Genomic DNA, 20,851 nt, shown 5'->3' with positions numbered 1-20,851 from the left:
CATACTCACATTCGCAGATTGGCAATTGCCGAAGCTTTTGGTGAGCCTGTCTGCCAAAAAGCGAGTGTAGTTTGCTTTTTCTGTTGTTTTTGTTTTTATTCGGTTTTTCTTTTTTTTTTCAGTCGACCAACGTAACTTGAACCCAACGGAACAAGCACGACATGCGCTCTGCTCCCTTCATAAAAGCAACAAATTCAACTTGAAAAATATTCACAAATCTTGAAAGTTTCTTCTATTTTCTTTGTTGTTTTTTTTTTTTGTAAACAAATTTCCATGTTGCTCTTGTGGTTGTTTATTCTTTGTTTTTAATACCAAAATTGTTGTATAGATAAATATATATGAAAAATAATATAAAATACCGTCAAATATTCACTCAACCTTGTTGAAGTTACGTCAAAGAAAGTCAACAGCAGCAACAACAACAACAACAACAAAAAGGAAAACAGCAAAAGTCAGGACGAGAATCGAGTCAGTGAAGAAGAAGACGTCGTTGATTTTTGTTTTATTTTTTTTTTTTTTGTCCTTTGGGTTGTTGTTGTTCTTGTGAATAGCAGCCGGCTTCACGGACTTCATAGAGAAGGAGAGGCTTGAAAAGGAGGAGAACAAAAGGCAAAAGCAAAGGCGGAACATCGAAATACTTATGTAAAGTGTAATATGTGGAAGAAAGCATGTCGTCTACTCCTTGCTCGGTGCTAACCCTGTCATCGTTTAATCTATTATTTTTCACCCAAGGTAAGCAACTCAAACTATTAACCAACCAAGTATTTCTTTCTGTGTGTTTGTGTGTGTGATGACCATTTTACATAACTCAAACCCAAAGAGCAGGCTGACTGGGTCAGTCAGACATTCATCAAATTCCATTTCCAATTCACAAAATTGTTGTTTGCTCACATTTCCTCATTTCCTTTTGGTAATTAATAAAACTACTGGACAAACAAACAAAAAAAAAAAAAGCGTACAAAACAATTAATTCGACATGGTGACATGCATTTACCTCATGCCATGTGATGAGATGTGGTGGAGCAGGATGAGGGCCGTAACTATGACTCAACGTGGTCCTATTTAAAGTCCAATTATAACTTTTGATTATGATTATGTGTGTGTGTGTGAAATGTTGAAGGTCTTGAGAATGTTTATTTATTACAAAGTGGTCAAAACCCAAATTGGCTCCATACCAAACCACAGCGTTATTATTTTGGCATTTGGCAAATTTTTGGCCAATTGGTGATGAGTTGAGCGATTAGCAAGTTTTTAGCATTTTGCCAACATGAAAGCTGACCTTTGTGCAGTTGCAGGATGAATGATATGACATCTAAATGCGCCGCCCTAAAGTATGCTCTTCAAGAATTCACTTTGATGAAAACTATAACGAATTTTTGAATAGGTATTGTAGGTACTTGTTGACAACATTGTTTTTAGACTTACAGCACAATCAAAAAGGTTTTTTTTCGACAGGCAATTGCATACATTTAAGAGCAAACTCACTCAATTGGAATCCATAGATCCGCTTCTGATTTCATTTAGAATTAATTGAACAGAAAGTGTCACAAAGTAAAAGTGTTTTATCTTTCGCAAAATATATAAATTTGCTTTAAAGTATTTCATTCCTATTATAAATATCTAATTGTATGACAAATTTTATAAAAATCCAAACACAAATGGCCGAGTTATGGGACAAAACATTCTATTCGGCGAGCATAAAAATTGTAAACTAGGCTAAAAAGAATTGAAAAATGCAAGAAAAGTCCTAGGAATAGTTCATAAAAGTAAAAGAATAGTAACACCATACCAAGGAAAATGGTTTATACATATATGGTATATGACATATTTATATTAGATTTTATTTATAAGCATTGTGTCCTTACTATTAACAATATTCCTATTTCGTATTTATCTTAGACAGTTTAGACTTAACTTTGTTTTGTATTCGATTTGGGCCTTAAAGGACTTTGAAACACTTGAATAAATTGATCTGATGTGCCACCTGGAAAAGCCACAAGAAGTGATACATTATGCATGAAACACACACCCACAGAAAGACACACACACATAGATGTCATTTCGGCAAAAAAATTATAAATTAATGAGCCTTCAGTGGCCTTCAATGACGATGAAACAGGATAAATGGTGCAAGCCCTTTGGGCTCTATCTGAACTGGTGGCCCTTTCATTAAAATTTACAAGATTTTCTTCAGTTGTTTGTTGTTTGAAATTGGCAGCCAACAATGGACCAATCTTGAGCATATGTTTGGGTTAGTAGAAGACCAAAATAGATGCAACCCCTTTAGAAATAAGAAACCAGCGTGACATAGAAATGGATTTTGTGACCTTAAGGGCACTGAGAGCAAGAACAAAAGCACACACGCACACATACACACTAAAGGTGACTATTTTCTAAGAGGGCGAACGAACAACTAACTAAAAATGTTACAGAAAATAAGACTTCATCACGGAATCAAATATCGTACGAAAAAAAGTCATGCTCGACTTGACAATTGAAAAGTTAAAAAGTTTAGTTGAAAATTTTCTGAGAAAAACTCAAGATTTTACTGCGGATTATCTTGAGGATTGATGGTAAATTTCTAAAAGAAATACCCTTTATATTCTACAGATGATACTCTGCAATGTGTCTACAGGGTGTACATATATTTTTTCTTAAATGCCTTTCACTTGATTTGAGTTGTGTTGGACTGTGTCTGGCTTATCGCATTCAATGTCAACACAAAAGGTTAAGTGTCAAATACAAATACTGCACATTGTATACAAATATATATTTATATATATGTACATATATCGGGCATTGTTTTTATTTCTCGTTACCTAAGCGTATTGGTTCATACATGAGTTGGATTTATAATTTTTATATTGATTTTCCACTGGGCCAGGGCTAAATATTTGCACTAGATTGTAGATTGAAAAACTCTTTATAACCATCAATAAAGTAAAAAAAGATTCTGATATAGTAAGGATGTGACTTTACCCTTCATTACCATATTCCTCTGATTAGTCATGATCAGTTTAAGAGTTATATTGGCTTGAAAGTTGGTAATGAGTTTAGACTCATCTTTTGGTGGGCTAAAACAGAGATTTTGGAGGAAAAATTTACCAGTTTCAGAAGCAAAATCTTGGTATTTTAAGGGAAATTGAGAATGGGCTATCCTATTCAATGTCTTAGATAGAAAAAAACAACAGTTGATTGTTTAAGAAAATACAATTTACATTTATACAATTTGTAATAAAATCTTATTTATTTAATTTCAAGATAAAGTATTCAGAAATTGCATATATATTTTGCACTTTTCAAGACAATGTATGGGGAATATATATACCTAAATATGCAAATGTTCATGTATGTATGTATAGCAAATTTGAAATTGTTAGTTGTGTGTGAACAGAAACTTTTTGACACTTTTTTGTTCCATTTGGTCAAAGTTTTTTAGAAAGCGGTTTTAAGTAAATTTCTATAGTACAACCTTTATATTATTTTGTCATTAAATCATGGGCAGATCTAAAATATATTTTAGTTAAGGATTCGATTAAAAAATCAAGGTTTTTGGCCTGAGTAATTTTCGTAATTTTTGTTAAAGGTATTTTGTGATGAAAGATTTACTAGTTGGGGGTATTAATTATTACTTATGTATACTTCGGGGGTCTCCAGACTCAATGTATTACCCCCCTGGATCGCTCCTTGCCTTGAAAATATTCAGCGATCGGAAGATACAAAAGTATGATCTTAAATTTAAATCAGAGAACATTTTGAAAATGATTTTGCACATTGCCAAAAAAGAAGTCCTCATCGATTTAAATGGCAAAACCTTTGCCCATTGCTTGGTATTTATTGTTTAACGTTGTCATGGACAACGGCGAGGAAAGAGCACCTCTCTTCGGTGTGGGTGGTCATAAATATAGTACCTCTATATATATACCTACCTAGCTACCTATATATACTATCGACTCTATATAGTTTACTTATGCATGCATGTGCGTGACCTTTGTGAGTTAACCATGCAAAAAGGGGCGACTCCATGCAAACGCGGGGAAATTGAATTTTCACTCACATTTTCCTCCTTGTGCTTTTTGGCAAGTCACAACTAACACACACACACACACACATACACATGTGTGTGCATATGTATATGTAGTTACCTTTGAATCAATGATTTATTGATGACGTCTTCCTATTTGCTGATATTTGTGAGGCTCACAAATTGCAAAAATATAACCAAGGCCTCCAACAAGAACAAGAACATCTGATTAAAAATGAAATATGTGATTGTTAGTCTTTCGATTTCATTTAAAAACAATTTGTGTACATATGTGTGTGTGTGTGTGTGTGTGTGTCTTACCCCTGTTAATGCCATTAGATTTAATTGATACATTCCAAACACATCGAATTCTATGGGATTTTGCATAATATGCAAAATATAATCATCGATCAGACTGCGCTCAAAATTAGTTCGACAACGTCGAGCATTTAATTGTTGCCGCAACAATTTGGACTGGAAATTAAAGTTCATTATTTATTAGTTCATTTTCTTATCTACTACAATTTACTACTAGATTTTTAATGCTTTTTTTTTGTGTGTTCAATATCACTTCTAAAACAATAAGAGCTAAGCGAAGAGCTTTTTGAAAATGCTTTGAAAATGCTAAAATTCTTTAAATTATGTCCAGTCATGGCCAGGTAAGGGTAGGGAAGGGCAGTGAGGGGCAACTGCCTCCTCAAAATCATTGAACTTTAGAAATTCATTCAATTTATTATAACATTTTGTTAAATTATTGGTTTTTAGTACTAAATAGGTCTTTTTCCTTACTGCAAGTTTCTCATATTCTCATATGCAGGGGCAAAATTATCCCTCGCTGGTTTTGAAAGTGAACTTGTTTTTTTCAGTTTAGCTCTTGTTTTCGAGTTATTCGAGGTACCTCACTTCACGTCGAAAAATCGTTTTTTTCCAGAATCCAATATTTTTAAACATGTTTTCATTACATAGAACAGATACCAGATTAACATTTAAAAACTATTTACATAAGTTTTTTGATACTATAAAACCAAAAATTAGCAACCGAATGTGAAAAACATGTATTTAAACTGTTAAACTATTTATTTTTTGATCATTTATGATCAAATTTATTTATCATCTATGCTATATCTTATTTTTGAAACTGCAAAAATCTCAACTATTTGAATGTAAACTTTTCGGAGGTAGAATTAATTTACCAAAATTTTACTCCATTTGGCTGGCATCTTTTATTTGAATATTGGCTACGAATAAATGTATTGCGAAATTATATACAAAACAGATTTTAAAAGCAAAAACAAAATAAACTTTGTATTTATTACGTTATTTTATTATGTTCTTTGTTAAAATAAACAGGGATTCCAAGGACAACCTTTAAATCTAAATCTTAAAACAATGAATTTATTGTTGAGAAAAATGCCAAATTTCATTAGTATCCAACTACGTTTAAATATTAAGCACTACTTTGAAAACACTATAGTCAATTCGGTATATTTAGGTACTTCTATTAGCTTCAGAGTGATTTCCTAAGAATTCAAATTGAACGACATGTTAATTTTTGAGAATTTTTTTTTGTAAACTAAACAGTGTCTTATATTTTACTCTTAAGAGGAACGGATCCAATCGAAAAATGCGTAATATAACCAAATCAAACTAGGCCATTTCTAGTTTGATAAAGCTCTTTGTATTAGGCATAGTACAATATTTATCGATAATAATTTTGAACAAATATTTTTGATATACTCACTTTCGCCGTACATCGATGACAGGCCAGGCATATAATTGATATTTTCAATAATGTGGTTAACATGGCACAAGCCGACTTCAGTAGCAATAGCCAAGTGAGTTTCGATTCTGTCCAATTCGATATGATTATATAGACATTGCATACAACAATACAATCGCCCAGACAAAGAATATTCATCAGCAATATGGACGGACCATAAAGCTTGGACAAACATTGCATTAGATAAACTGTATGGGTATACGAGGATCGGGATCTCTCATAGTCATCATCGTGGATTCTGTGCCATACCGATTCCTCCAATTGAACTTCAAGACGTGCGATTAGTATTACGATTTGCAAATAACGTGATCGAACTGCTTGATAACTAAGAATTTCACGCAGACCAAGTAAAAAATTTGGGTCATCGTTCAATATGGCCCCGAAAAAGTTTAGTGAACAAATTTGACAAGCCAATATCACTTCTAGTATCAATTGGCAACACAAATTGTATGATAGTTTGCATTCGGGCAATTCATCGAGTAATCTTTGCTCTTGTCTACGGCAGACAATAGATTGCAATATCAATAATATATGAATGAGTTTATATGTCACATCGATTGAGCCAACCAAATTGACATAGAATCGCAAATGTTGATCGTCGGGTTCTTCCGTCTCTTGGTTTGTGCTCAGGTCTACAAGTTGCCATTGAATCCATTGAAAATACGACCAAATTTGTGCAATCAATTCAATCAACATTAGGCACATATAAATGGTAGTCAGTGTGCGGAACCAGGCATGACTTTTACCCTTGTAACTGCAGCTGAGACCCATCAAATGAAAGTAAATGGCCAGACAACGTTCCAAAGTGTTCGACATGATGTCTTAAACTGAAAATTTCTCTTCTCAAAGGAACCTTCGTGTACCGTCAGCTACAACAATCAAAGCAATTAATCAAATTGCTGCAAAACGATAAGAAATGTATCTAAATTCAAAGAGGTTTGAAATTATAATTATTTTAAAGGCTCTGCCAACTCTAAAGGCGATATACATCAGCAGCATATTCAATATTCTATAGTCTATAGCATTTTGAGGCCTCTTTTAATTCGTTTTCATTTGCAAATTGGTTTTCAATTTGAAATTTCTGTTCTCATTTAAATAACTTCAATTTGAACTAAGCAGATAAATTTATGTAGATTTGAAATCCATAATTAGTTTTCAATTGAATATGGAATCAAATGGCTATGTCATTACCAATATCTCAACTAAATTATCGTTGAAATGAAAACGAGTATATAAAAAAAAAAAACATTTCGATTTATAAGCTTGAAATATCAAGCCGAAAAATTTCCCATATTTGGAGATTTGAAGAATTTACATTTCAGTACTTTACATTTGAACATTTGATAGACTAGTTTTTATTCCACTAAGTATGTATCATAATCTGTAGGGTGTATTTTCGGAAGTACTATGAAAAAAGTATGGGTTAAAGGATCATCAGAAGAATTTAAAATGCATCCCTTGGCAATGAGAAGAAGTATTGAAAATTGAATCAAAGTGTTTTTAAAAGTGTTTCGAAAGATGATTCCTTGAGGCATATCCTCTTAAATTTCATTTTGATTCACTCAAAAGATTCATATAGTATTCTAAATATGCTGTAGAATTAGAGGGAAAATACATATTCAAACAAAATGTTTTCTAATTTTAAAGAATAACTTCTAAAGTTCAATTAGAGTTTAGATAGTCATGAATTCTAAAGTTAAAATGGGCCAAAAATTCATTGTGGTCGTGTCCCTCTATTGCTTCTTATCGTATTACCTCAATGATGTCCTTTGACCATTCTTTTTTCTAGTGCTAACGGTGCTCAGCTCCGCGATCAAGTACAACGAATACGCAACGGATAAAGGCGGCAATGTCAGCATACCATGCATTGCCGATGGTAACATTATGTGGATCAAAGAGCATGGCAGCAATAACACAATTATTCAGGTAACTAACAATAGATCGTGTTTTGAATGGTAGAGATATTTAAAGGTTTATCTTCTTATTGAATTACAGACAGGTCGCATTCTGGTATTGCATAATGTGAGTACCACGGATAGTGGCATTTATGTCTGTTTTGCTGCCTTGCCACGGAGAATTACATCCACAACAACAATAATAACAACAACAACCACAGCCATCCCAGCGACATCAACAACTACCTCATCGCAAGATCTATCCAAAATTGAGAGTGAAACCAAAATGTCCGAGCATCGAGAAAATCAATCCATAGATAAATTTGCATCCAAATCAGAGACGAACGAGAACAAGGAACAGGAGCAGGAGGAAATGGAATATCAAGCCTGTCAGCGTACATTGCTTAAAGTTCGCACACCACCGGGTCCGGTGTCACAATTGTACTTCAAGGCATCCACAATATTGGGCTTTCTCATTTGGCGTTTCAATAAAACCCAATCCGGTGGCTATCCGGTGCGTAGCTTTACAGCCGAATATCGTAATGTCTCATATGACCAGATGCCGGCAAATGAAAGCTATGAGCATGCCTGGAGTCGTATGGATCCAATTAATATAGCTCCCAATGTGGTAAGTACGACAAAAGCTGGCCAAGACTTAGTTTAATAAGACAACTTGAAATAGAAGAAGATGTTTCCGATTTTTATATAGATTCTTGGTGCAAATAAATAAAGGCTGATCTAGGGGGAAACTTTGCCCTCAGAAGTATGCCTCAATTCAAAAATTTGATTAAAAAAGATAATCTTCCAAACTAATATTGTTTAAAAACTACTTTAAAGTTTTAAGGTATAAAATTGTTTAAAAAAAAACATGTATTACTTGTTTATTTACAAAGGGATATCTCATTTTAATGGTTTTAGATTCAGATTTTAAATTTAAAATTAGTCTCGAGATACAAAATGCCAAAGTATAGTAAAGTATTTCAATTCACTTTCATTTCATGAAGCTCTGATTTAGTTAACTTTTGACTCTGGCAAGTTTAAAGTATTTTAAAATTTCCTGTCCTTATTTTCAAGTTAGAATAATGCCCTTCAAACAAAATTTGTTCGCCAATTTTCGCTAAAAATTATGATGTGGTAATCACAAACAAAAATCGAATCAAAATACAATTTTCTGAATTTCGTTGCTGACATTTTAAAATATATTAATTTGTGATTTAGATGAGATATAACTTTTTAAAATTGATTAGAAATGGACCGAGATACAGTCTAAAAAGAAAAGGTTTAGAATCATTATCTTTGGGAATTTGTAATTATAAATGAAAATTTATCTCTTAATTTTCATATTTGGGTATATTTTGATTTTTCGATTGCTACAGGCCCCGCATAGGCTTAATCCGGCACTGGGTTTCAGAATATGAATTGAGAATAGAGGAATTAAAACAACTGACAAATGATAATACACTTCTTTTAACTGACTTCGATCAGCTCTTATGATCCAATATTTGGACGGTCATAAGCATAGTTTCACATACAGCCAAACTTTCAATCGGATCGATTTGAAAGTGTCTTCTGAAGAAATTGATAACTCTTTTATTACATCTTCTATCTATTAAGTGGTCATGTGTGTTCAATATCTATTTTCAGCGTCAAATGGAGGTTTATCGATTGGCACCAAATACCACATACGAGTTTCGAATATGGGCCAACAATGAGCTGGGCAGCGGTGAGGTGGTAACCACCAATGTGACCACATTGCCAGAGACCAAGGAAGAGGGTAAGTACTTAATAGGAAGACAACCATTAAACCAACCAATAGCTAGAGAAATCGACAAAAAATATATACATATATATATTTATTTATTTAAAACAATTGACTTAGGTCCTTAGTTTAACTATGTAGGCTCTAAATTCTAGTCTGGGATAATCGTGACAACTCTTTGCTGTCGTACTGACTGTATTGTACAATCTGTCTTACTATATATACATATATATATCTAAATATTCTTACTTATCAATGTGTAAAATTAACAACTTTTATTTTTTGTCGTAGTTAAATAAATATCCCTTTTTTTCCAAAGAACCAAAAAAAGAAAAGAACGGTAGAAAATAAAAAGAAATTAATTAAATCGGCTAAAAAGGAGAAGAGAAAACACAAAATATTTTGTACTTGGGTAATAGTTTGTTTATGGTTTTTTGGTTTTGTGTTTTCGTGTTTATTCCATTTCTCTTTATCTTTCTTTCTTTCTCTCTTTCTTCTTCTCTTTTTTCATACATTATATACATATAAAATGAATGTGTGTGCGTGTGTGTGTGTGCGTGTGTGTGTCTATTCAATGTGATCGATCGGTTCAATGACGACAGATCTCATACGCCTTATCAAACCCGATTTAGATAATTTCGATCCACGCATTTGGATTGTGGCCGTCAGTATAGTGCTTGGAACACTTGTGATATTAGCCATTGGACTCTGTATTGTGCTCTCCAAGGAGTGCTATCAATCAACGCAAATGGGTATAGACTAAAAGAAAAACAAACAAATTAAATAAATATGCAAAAACAAATAGCAAAATCCAAATTGGATATATATATGTACATATATATTCCAAAAATCATATTTCACAAATGAATTCCAAAGAAAATACAAAAAAAAAAAAAAGAAAACAACAACAATCGCTTAACTCACTTGTTATTGTTGTTGTTGTTGTTGTTACTTATGCTTATGCTTTTGGCTTTGCTTTTTATATTAATTTTTTCGCTGTTTTCAGTTTGTGATTTGAGTAATAAGAAAAATATATACTTTTTATACCCTTGCAAAGTAAACGATTCTTAAAAAATTTAATATTCGTCAGTTAAATAAAACAATTAACATCTATGCGAAATTTCATGAGGATCGGACGACTATATCATAAAGATTCTTAAAAATCGAAGTGACCGTAAAATAGTTTTGGCTAGAAAAACTTTTTGTTTAATATGCAAATATGATTATGACTATATTATATAGCTGTCATATTCCCATATCAGTTTGTTTTCCCTTACTTCGAATTAATTATATCAAAGTTAAATTTTCGCTTTTGGTAAAGGAAAAAAGTAAACTTACAAGGGTATATAAACTTCGGTATGACCGATGATTTTTGCTCAGATCCTTTTCTTTTTATTCCTTTTTTGTTTTTAAGATGAAATCTTTTGATTTTTGTGTCAATATTTAGTTTTTTTATGTGTTTGTATTTTGTATGTACATATATTAATCTATTATTGTTGTTGTTTAAATCGTTGGTGGTGTTGGTGCTTTTATTGTTGTTGTTATTGTTGGTATTGTTGTAATTGAAATTGAATTGATGTTTTTTTGGGTTTTATGTTTTATTGTTAGTGATTTTTATGTTTGAAATTAACAAAAAGTGTACCTACTCTATATAATATATTAAAATTGCTTATTGTTTATTATAATACAAAATTTATATCAAAATATCAAATATATTCATCAATTCAATGTAGAAGTTTTTAATTAGAGTTGAAAGAGCATAGGAATCGTGAGGGTGACCAATTTATATAACTGGTTAGAGTATATTGAATTCGTCAATGTGTACATATATACAAATATCCATTCCATGTCTAACCAAAACTAAAATATCATTGTTTCAAATTAAATTTTATTCACATAAATTTAAAACAATTTTTATAAATATTAGAGTTATTCGTGTTCTTGAGTCATTTTCAAAGGTAAACGAAGGTCCACATGGTTTTCGTTTTTGAAGTTCTCAACGTGAAATAATATATCATATTTCATAATATTTCAATTAGAATTGTGGTCAAAATATAAAAGAGAAATGGAAAAGTATTTCAGAAGCTATTACTTAGCTTAGTACATAGTTTATATAAAGTTAAACCCTTTTTTATGCCAAATTTTACCCTTGAAAGTGGCTCAATAAATGATCCTCAAAGGTTTTATTCATCTCTCTTGTTCATTTTTAGGAATTTAATCAAATATTTTCGAAAGATTTTTAAATAATAGTGAAATTCATTCCAATATGTTAATCATTAATTTTATGTGAATTATTAACAATTTCATATGAAAAGCTTTTACAACATTTTAGAATCCACTAAAACTAATAAATTCATAATTTATTCCTTACAAAATCACAACTTTTTCACGCCTCTTGTATATACAATTTAATGGATATTTTATTATCTTTATTGTGATTTGTTTAAGGCATAAGCAATAAACAATATTAATTCAACTCGTTGGCTTATTTAAACATTTAGCATTAACAAAAGGTAGAAAAACTACAAAAATTAATCAATTAGATTCACTCCTTGCCTAGACGCTCAACATTGTGATTCAATGGAACAAAACTGTGCTTTTTTTTTGGTAGTCAAATATTGCTGATATTTTTTTTAGTATTCAAAATGTACATAAATAGTTTAAATGGGATACAATAGAATAGAATGTTAGACATTGTAGGTTGAGGATAAATATATATTATATATTCTTTTATGCCAGATTCTTACTGGTCTTCCTTTACAATGTAAAGTACATTTTGGGAAAACTAAGAAAACATTTTACAATGGAACGAAATTCTCGTTCTTTCTGCTCCTATTTTAAAATAGTTTTGAAATTTTAATATACTCCATTCGATGATAAAGAAAGCAGATTTGCTCCCATTGTATACGTTTAGGATTTTATAAACTTTGCTCTATTCGTTTTGAACCTAAACTAAGGTTTCGACCATCTGCCATCTTCTTATAAATAGTTTTTAAACATCCTCAAAGTTCGATGTATTTAAGCTCGAATCTTGCTTCATTTTTTTGGTATTATTTTTCATTTATTATTGACATTTGCTTGGCAAAACTTTACTTAAGCTAATGCAATAACCTCAAAATAAATATACTTAGAAAGCAAATGAATTAGATAAAAAGGCTTTAGAGCATTCATACTTATGCGTAGATATTTAGAGACTGTGATAGCAAAGCACCTACATATACATATACATACATACACATATACAAAAAAAAAAAAAACAAAAAATAATCAAAAAAAAGTTCATTCAAAATTTAATAGACTTTTGCACTTGTGAAAATTTGAAATTTTTGTGCATAATTGTCTATATAGAGATGTGTATACATAAATATATATATATATAAATGCTAATTGTATAATGATTTTTATTAATGTTGTCCTGTAATTTAAACTTCTTAAAAATGTAATAAACAGCTAAGCCAATGCACGAAAAAAAAAAAACGAAAAACCAAAAAAACAAAAATAAATGTATAAATGTTGTTGTTGTTGTTGTGTTTTGTTGAGTTTTTATAATTAGCTTATATAACACGCTATAAGCTATATACATAACATATATAGGATACACTTGATTAATTTGGATTAGAAATTTGCACACACTATACCCGAAAAATCTTCATACAAACAAGATACAAATTAAAATTTCAAATTTTTAACAAACTTTACACTTTGCAACAAAAAAAAAACAAAAAATCAAAAACAGGTAAAGTACTTAGATCAATGGAAAATCTAATATTGTTTTTCTCTTTTGTATTTTTTCATGCCTTCTCTTTTCTTTCTACTTTCTCTCTCTCTCTCTCTCTCTTTCTGTTTCTTTTTCTCCCATACTACCCATAACTCGCCTTCCCTTTCTTGCTCATTGCATCTTTCGTAAATGGTATACATGTAAAATTGTCCTTTCTGGTTCTCGATTGTTCCCTTGCTCTCTCTCTCTCTCTCTCCCTCTCGTTCGCTCGCTCGCTTGCTCTCTGTTAAGAACTGCAAGATGATTGGGACAGCATTGAGCTTATACCGAATATAATACTTAATCCTGGTTTCAGTGAATCCGATGGAACCGAAGGTGTATCAGCACCACCTTTGTTTATCCAACATCACCATCGTCAGGCTAATCATGTCCGTATTGTGGCTGACAACAACGACAACGACAACGACGACGACGATGATGACGATGATGACTATGAAGAACGACATGAGCCCACTATGGAGAAATTCAAACGTAAAGTTTCGGTTTTTTTTACAGGTCCCACCATTAAACGCATTTGAAAGTACAAAGTCGAATGGAATATTCATAAATATATACATATATGTAATATATATATACCATATATATTAGAGTCGGGCTAACAAAGATCGTCTAAGCATACAGTGGGTCACATTTATTATTCGGTTAAAACCCATAAATATGGTCAGAGAAGGACACTTTTCCAACATTATAGAGTGTACATTAGGCGATTTCAGTTCTCAAAGTCTTCTATACACTGGAGACATTGTATATCAAGATATATAATACACTCATATTCGGCCAGATCTGACCATAATATCAAATGGCTTCCAAAGGAATAATCGATTGATATTTGATAAAATTGAATTGATTTGATATTCATAAAATTTAAAATTTCCGCTGATTTCATTAGAAAATAAATTTCTGTCAAAAAAACTCCTAAACATTAAACTAAATTTGTAACTCTGGCAAATATAATCAAAATCTGATGACTACAAGGGTGGTCACGAATTTAAACGTTTTTTTGGTCATCTTAGCGTTTTATTTCATTAAGTTATTTAGAAGCCGAGATAGTCAGAACTAAAGTCCGAAAATGTAAATTGGCTATGTTTCTTGTCTGTTCTTAGTTGGGAATTTAGCATTTTAGTTTTTCACTTTGGTTATATCGAAAATTTAATGCAGTTTCATGAACTGAATTTTTAATATCAAAATTTTTACAAAATAATTCCAACTACACTTAGATTATTAAGATCACCGACGAAACTTGAAACACATTCATATATAGGCCTGATATTTCCAACTTAAGTTTTCTATTTTAAATTAGTTACTTTTGTTGCAAGTTGCGAGTGAAAGAAGAAATCGAAACGCAAGTGTGAAAATGTAGAAAATGTGTTAAGAAAAAGGTAAAAGACTCTAACAGACGGTAGCAAAATGCTTACTCGACATAAATGTTTGTATGTATATATTTATGATATAAACACCACAAAAAAATATTTCGTTAAACTTTAATTTATATACTTATTATTATGAGTTACACCCCGGCAAATAAAAGAATGTACAAAATATGATCAGTTTAAATTAAGCTGTGATGCAATCTTAAAATTGCAAATTGAAGTTCGAACAAATTTATGGGGACCCTTATACAAAAAAACAATAACAAAACCAAAAAAAAAAACACAAAACAAAACATTCAATTTGGTTGTCAAGTCTCTTGATGGGAAAAGAAAGAAAAGAAAACTGATTTACCAATAATATTTAAATTTCTCATAAATGATTTTTGGGTATTTCAAAGAAAAACTCTGTTCATTTCATTTTCCATGTCATTGAAACCCAACAAAAAATTGTTGCTCATTTATTTCATGTGTTATGCGTCTCAAAGACGGATCTAGGAATGAAGATTGGAAGAAAATTGCCCATTAAAGTATGCAATAGGCAGTCAAAATATTGATTCTGAACAAGAAATCGTCTTAACTACAAAACATTTGAAATAGTTTACCACAATTTATAAAAATGGGATTCCTTCATTACCTATAGCATACTTTAGGGAGTAAATATCCCCCATTTCACGTCTAAAGCGTCTTCTCCCCCAAAATCACTGATAAAACTATATTAATAATTTATTACAAAACAAAAATGTTTAGTTAAAATATAACAAATGTATTGCTGTGATAAAAATTCAATTAAACAAACATCGTAAGGATTAATAAATACAAACTAAACACAACAGAAAATATATACACACACATATATATATACATATATATATATATGTATATTAAAATCAAATATTAACTTTTTTCTGAAAATTGCTGAAGCTGAAGCAAAACTTAGAAATTTGCGTATGAGAAAAAGTAAAAAAAAATAAAACAAATTAATTATGAAAATTGCTTTGTTTAAACATTGAAAACAAAAAAAAAAACACAACTGTGAAACAATTTTATAATTGAGCAAATATTTTGCACTGTAGAGCGCACCAAAACTTAAAAAAAAACATAAAAACCTGAATAAATATTATAAAATAGATGTTTGATAAACATTTTAAAAACTAGCAACCTGCCTTGGGCTTTAGTTTTGGCTTATTTAGCGAAAAGAAAAACACACACACTCACACACACACACACACACACACATACATACACAAAACATAATACAACAGAAATTCCTGTAATATTGTATTATATTTATTATTATAAAGTTAATGTAGCCAAAACAAGTACTTAAATTAAAAAAAAAAAACCTAAAACTGCTTCCACTCACATTAAAAAAAAAAACAAACAAAATAAATATAAGTTATGAAATTTAAATGAAATGAACTAAAATAGAAACAAAAAAACAATTAAATTGTTGAAATCGAAATCAAAATAAATTTTTAAAAATCATTTCTACATACATATATGTATAAGTGTGCATGAAATTAATGTATAATTTGAAGAACGGATATATATATATACATACATAGGTACATATATATAATTTCAAAAACAAGGTAAATTAAGAAAGACTGTAGCTAATTTGTAAGACACTTGGCCAGCGCTTTTATCAACCAACATTACATGACATATTAACACAACTAAAACATACACACACACACAAACACACACATACACATAGAAAATTCCAAACATAATATTAATAATAAACATTTTACTTTCAATATGTTGCAAATATTGCCTTTGCCCGCCTTAAAATAAAAATAAAAATATACTTATTTAAAAACAAGAACCAAACAATTCTCATCTCATTCATTTTATTCGTAATTCATCTTCTGCAATTTAAAAAAAAAAACAAATACAGTTTTCAAAAGATAATGTAGATACTTAAACGGGACAGGAGTGTCAAAAATAAACCCTAATCCTAATGGTGGATATTATTAAAGGAAGAAATCTCAGAAGCCAGACAACGATCCTTTATCAATGTGTAAAACAAGTAAGACTAAAATATATTTCCTTTAGAAGTTAATTAATAACTGCACAAAAGGATAACTAAGCTAAGGAATATTTCATTTTCAGATATATGCTTTCCCCTGAGCAATCCTGAAAGATAGTTCCATTGGGAATAATTACAAAGTCGTGTGGATTATCGAATCTTTTTAGGTTTGAGGTGTCACCAAAATTTCAACATTTTTAATTCTTTTCAATTTTCAAGTACATACTTGATATGATTTTAAATTAATTATTAAAGTGCAGATAAGTGTTTGAAATCGATTAGAAATTGTTCAAATTACAGCCCAGAGAAACTAGAAAGAGTAACACGAAATTTAATTTGTAAAATATTTTTTAATTCCAACAAATTCTTAACATTGCAATTCTGTAACTAAATAAGATTTCAAAATCAGTGTATATATGTTCTAAAAAAGTCGATCTTTTTTTTTCGATATTCACCTAATGTGTATCTAATCTTTTGAATAAAAAGGATAAGGTAAGAATAGCCTTGGAGCTATTTTGCTTAACTTTATACAAGAAAAGTATGTTATTGTAATCTGATTTTATTCAAATATGCTTTTTGCGACAGGTAATTGAATTCAATTTCATTCGCAATCGAAGAAAACTAAAACATCAAAATAACTGCCGTAAAACGATGTCAATTTAGATAACATCCCAAAGAATGCAAATACAATTGGTCCTAAATTGGATTCTGGGCCTAAATTGAAAAAATTTAAAGTGGTATCCAGTTTACCCAAATTGTACTTTAAAGCTGCAAATTAGGACATTAATTCACTATTCACTAATATTACTTTAAAAACACTTCAAGTCAGAATTTGGGAACAATAACACAATGTCTTAATTCGTTTGCCGCCAATATAAATCAATATTGTTAGCCAAAATTATTATTGTTGATGTAAGAAGAGGATTTTCCTTTCCGTTATAACTGTAACTATTTTAACTTTTTCATCAAAGTTTATTCCCTAAGAAGAAGAAGAGTGCCAATTGATGGTAAGTTTACTAAAGGCCAACAAAGATTGATCGACTTTCTCTTATTGTTAGTCATGAGGGAAAATAAAAAATTTGTAGATATTTTTTACACGGTTCAGCTCTCTTTATCAACGAGAGTCTGATGTCGTTTATTTGCCATTATTGAATTTTGTCTATTAACCAATTGTTGGATTGGTAACAGAATACTAGCAGAAAAAAGAAATGATGCCAATTTCTGGGTTCTTAACTCTAAAAGATTTGCAACTAAGCGGGTGTTTTTGTTTTGTTTTGAGTGCGGGTTCGATCTTATGCAATGGCTGGCCAAAACGATTACTCGTAATCCTTGTTGCTGGTAATCCAGGACTGATGAACGCCATGGTAGCTGTTCTGTTTCTGGGCAGGAGCATTACGGCCGAATGGGCTCTTGGGGTTAACCTGGAGGATGTAGTCGCCGGTGATGTCGTAGGGGGTGTCGATGCCCATGTAGGCACGCTTGCCGATGCCATTGTTTTGCTTGTACTGCTGCAGGGAGTTGGCTGGAACGGCGGGGAAGCTGCGCTCATTGCCGGGACGAACAGATTCGGCGAAGTAGCGGGTGGCACGCATGGCAGCCTCGATCACATTCTCGGCACCAGGAACACCGGCGGAGGGGCCATTGGGATAGAAGTCAACATCGCCGCTGCGGATGGGGGTGCCCATGCCGAAGACAGAGGTGTGGATGGCATCAACGAATTCGGCATCACCGCGAGCCAGACCGGTCAGAGTGTTGCGGCTCTTGGAAACGATTTTGGAGGGGTCCAGACCGGTGACACGACGGAGCTTCTGGCCAGTCAAACGGGTGAATTCCTGGGCAGCGGCACCAGCGACATGGGAACCGACATTCTGGCCAATCAAGTGAATGGTCTCGAAGGGAATCTCCATCTCGTTGACCAGTTGGACGAGCCACTTGCCGATCTTGGCACCAGTCTTCTCGATATCAAGCATGGCGTAACGTTTGTAGTTGGTCAATTGGGAGCCCAAATCGATAACCTGCAAGCAAAATACACATCCCTTAGAGATCAGGATTCTCCCCACATGGGTCCTTCAACTTACAATGACATCACCGTTGCGGGTGTTGCTGTTGGAGATTTCCTGGGAATCTTCCTCGCTGGAGGTGCGCTCGTTCTTGTTGTTGGTCTTGTCCTCATAGTCGTATTTCAGAGCGTTCTGCTTCTGTTCCTGCAGGTTGTAGCGTTGCATGTAAGCCTGAACCAATTTGCGGTTAGCCTTGGCCACTGTCTGGCTGGTTTGTGGCAAGCCGGTGACAATGATGGTAACCTCATCCTGGCCAAAGTTGGATTTCTTGTTCTTGAGGGTAGGAATCAATTGGTTCAGATTGGTGGACTCACGACCATTGGACAATGGGACATAGGCGGGAATTTGCTGGGGCACAAAGTTGGGTTCCACATTGTGTTTAATCTGGGACAGATGATCTGTGGACAAGCGATATTTTGCGATTACAAAAACTAGAATCATTTACAAATGGGCCACTCTGAACTTACAAACTTGCTGCAACAGCTCGGCTCCCTTCTCCAACGACATGTTCTCCAAGCGCTCTACCGTCAGATCATCCACACTGGGTATGGCCTGCAATTCGGACACCGAAAGCCATTCGGTTGGCTTAAGAGCCTGGCTCACGGAGTTGTCCATGCGTCCAGTTGCTGGCTTACCGGCCATAGCCGCCACAGCCATCAAGGCCAAAAGGCTCAAAACTTTGAGTGGATTCATATTAATGATCTTAGTTGTCCTCGTCTTCAGGTAGTAGTAGCTTTCCCTTAGTTGCGGTGAGTTGAACTGTCTGAACACTGGCCAGACTTTGCCTTATATAGCCCACCTCCGATGGAGAGAGACAGAGAGAGTCTCTAGAAGACTCCCAGATCAGCACCAAGTCGAGCAGGCCATGCGAGAACAATTTTTGCCGACTCAGGTATTTTTTTCCATTTCACTGTGCAAACTGAAACTGATTATTCACTTTGACTGATTGATATTTGTATTTAATACATTTATTTTGGTATATATATTTTCTGATTTTGTAATCAGCTTGCCAATTGCCACAATGTAAGCGGTAAAACTGTTGCCCGATTTCACGATTATCTCAGAAATTGAACTTTTCATTACATTGTTATAGTGCACACACTTTTTTATTAATTTTTTTTCATTGAAATCGACAATTTCATTTTCAAGGCCAAGACGGTTCAATGAAGCTTGGATGGAACGATTTAATTGTCCTTGTAATCTGTGAATTATAATTTTTATATATATAAGTACCTTATTAGGTATGTAGAAAGGGACACTTTCTATGAGAAGTAAGTAGAAAAGGATATCACCTGTATGCCAATGTAAAGTTAATGTGTCTAGAATCCAGATAGTTGATACAATCGGGTCAAGATGAACTTATGATGAAATTTGAGGGACTTCCTGTAGGTTGCTTGGAGAACGTTCTCAATGCTCCATTTATGGATATTTCTGTTTATAACTCATGGCCTTTGAGGGTCTTTGACTTCATTATGACCTTTTGTAGACCATAGCTCATTTGTTGCTCCTATTAGATAAATACTTATAAAACAAAACAGCTTCTTTTTGTTCTCTTTTGTTCTTTCTCTAACTTTTCATTTATCTTTTGGGGTTCTTTCTACTTCAGCAATCGTATGCACGAGGTCAAGTAGAGTCTAGATTAACTCATCTGATAGTGATGATTCATTAATTAATGGCTGTCTCTTAGAAATGACCCAAATTTAAATATATAGAGATGCCTTAAAAACGGATCATGGTAAAGCTTTCTTACAGATCGACTCTCCCAACGCCTTAATATATATGAAAATTTAATGTTTATGTAATTAAATAATAAACAAGTATATACAAAATGCATTTAACTTAGTGGTGAAATTCAGTTTGGCTTTTTATGAAATCTGCTTTCTTTGCACATTTTGGAGAAAACGTTTAAGTAAATATTGTTAACTTTGAGACATTGGTTTTTTTTTTTGACAATTTGAATTTGACTCTTTATAAACTTGTGTTTGTTGTTTTTGCCTAAAATTCTTTCCCATGCATTGTCGCTGCTTTTGTTATCAATGACAAATACAACAAAATGTATAAATTATAATAATAAATAATAAAAGCAGCAAATGTGAAACATTAAAAGTTTAAATTAAAATAATTTGATAAAATAAAAAAAACAAAAAAAAAAC

The 20,851-nt window shown here is 32.3% G+C and overlaps 2 protein-coding genes across 3 annotated transcripts; one reads left to right on the top strand and one right to left on the bottom strand.

The window, feature by feature from the left end:
- The first annotated feature begins 349 nt into the window (after positions 1–349).
- On the top strand, positions 350–14,042 carry LOC6648355 (contactin-2). 2 transcript variants are annotated; one of them, XM_023179368.2, is made up of 7 exons: positions 350–468; positions 555–732; positions 7,594–7,730; positions 7,800–8,327; positions 9,344–9,473; positions 10,061–10,210; positions 13,468–14,042. In XM_023179368.2, exons 2-7 carry the CDS (start codon positions 669–671, stop codon positions 13,752–13,754), a joined length of 1,296 nt encoding a protein of 431 aa, XP_023035136.1. In that variant the 5' UTR covers positions 350–468; positions 555–668; the 3' UTR covers positions 13,755–14,042. The 2 variants fall into 2 exon arrangements, with proteins under 2 accessions (XP_023035136.1, XP_023035137.1); XM_023179369.2 differs by lacking the exon at positions 350–468 and having other exon boundaries at positions 495–732; positions 13,477–14,042.
- Positions 14,043–17,724: 3,682 nt separating this feature from the next.
- Positions 17,725–19,458, bottom strand: LOC6648354 (vitellogenin-1). The gene is made up of 3 exons (XM_002071456.2): positions 19,166–19,458; positions 18,717–19,096; positions 17,725–18,653 (listed from the first exon to the last, which is right to left on the bottom strand). The coding sequence occupies exons 1-3, from the start codon at positions 19,389–19,391 to the stop codon at positions 17,955–17,957; spliced, it is 1,305 nt and encodes a 434-aa protein (XP_002071492.1). The 5' UTR covers positions 19,392–19,458; the 3' UTR covers positions 17,725–17,954.
- Positions 19,459–20,851: the final 1,393 nt, after the last annotated feature.

Source organism: Drosophila willistoni (assembly GCF_018902025.1).
Source record: "Drosophila willistoni isolate 14030-0811.24 chromosome XL unlocalized genomic scaffold, UCI_dwil_1.1 Seg141, whole genome shotgun sequence".
Lineage (NCBI taxonomy): Eukaryota > Metazoa > Arthropoda > Insecta > Diptera > Drosophilidae > Drosophila > Drosophila willistoni.
The sequence above is the reverse complement of the archived record's forward strand: the minus strand, read 5'-3'. Positions and strand labels throughout refer to the sequence as shown.

Bases quoted from the DNA above. Each gene is read 5' to 3' on its own strand.
- LOC6648355 (XM_023179368.2), top strand. From the start codon at position 669: ATGTCGTCTACTCCTTGCTCGGTGCTAACCCTGTCATCGTTTAATCTA. The intron at 8,328-9,343 runs GTAAGTACGACA...ATCTATTTTCAG, and splicing joins TTAATATAGCTCCCAATGTG to CGTCAAATGGAGGTTTATCG. The intron at 10,211-13,467 runs GTATAGACTAAA...CTCTCTGTTAAG, and splicing joins CTATCAATCAACGCAAATGG to AACTGCAAGATGATTGGGAC.
- LOC6648354 (XM_002071456.2), bottom strand. From the start codon at position 19,391: ATGAATCCACTCAAAGTTTTGAGCCTTTTGGCCTTGATGGCTGTGGCG. The intron at 19,097-19,165 runs GTAAGTTCAGAG...GCTTGTCCACAG, and splicing joins CGAGCTGTTGCAGCAAGTTT to ATCATCTGTCCCAGATTAAA. The intron at 18,654-18,716 runs GTAAGTTGAAGG...TTTTGCTTGCAG, and splicing joins CCCGCAACGGTGATGTCATT to GTTATCGATTTGGGCTCCCA.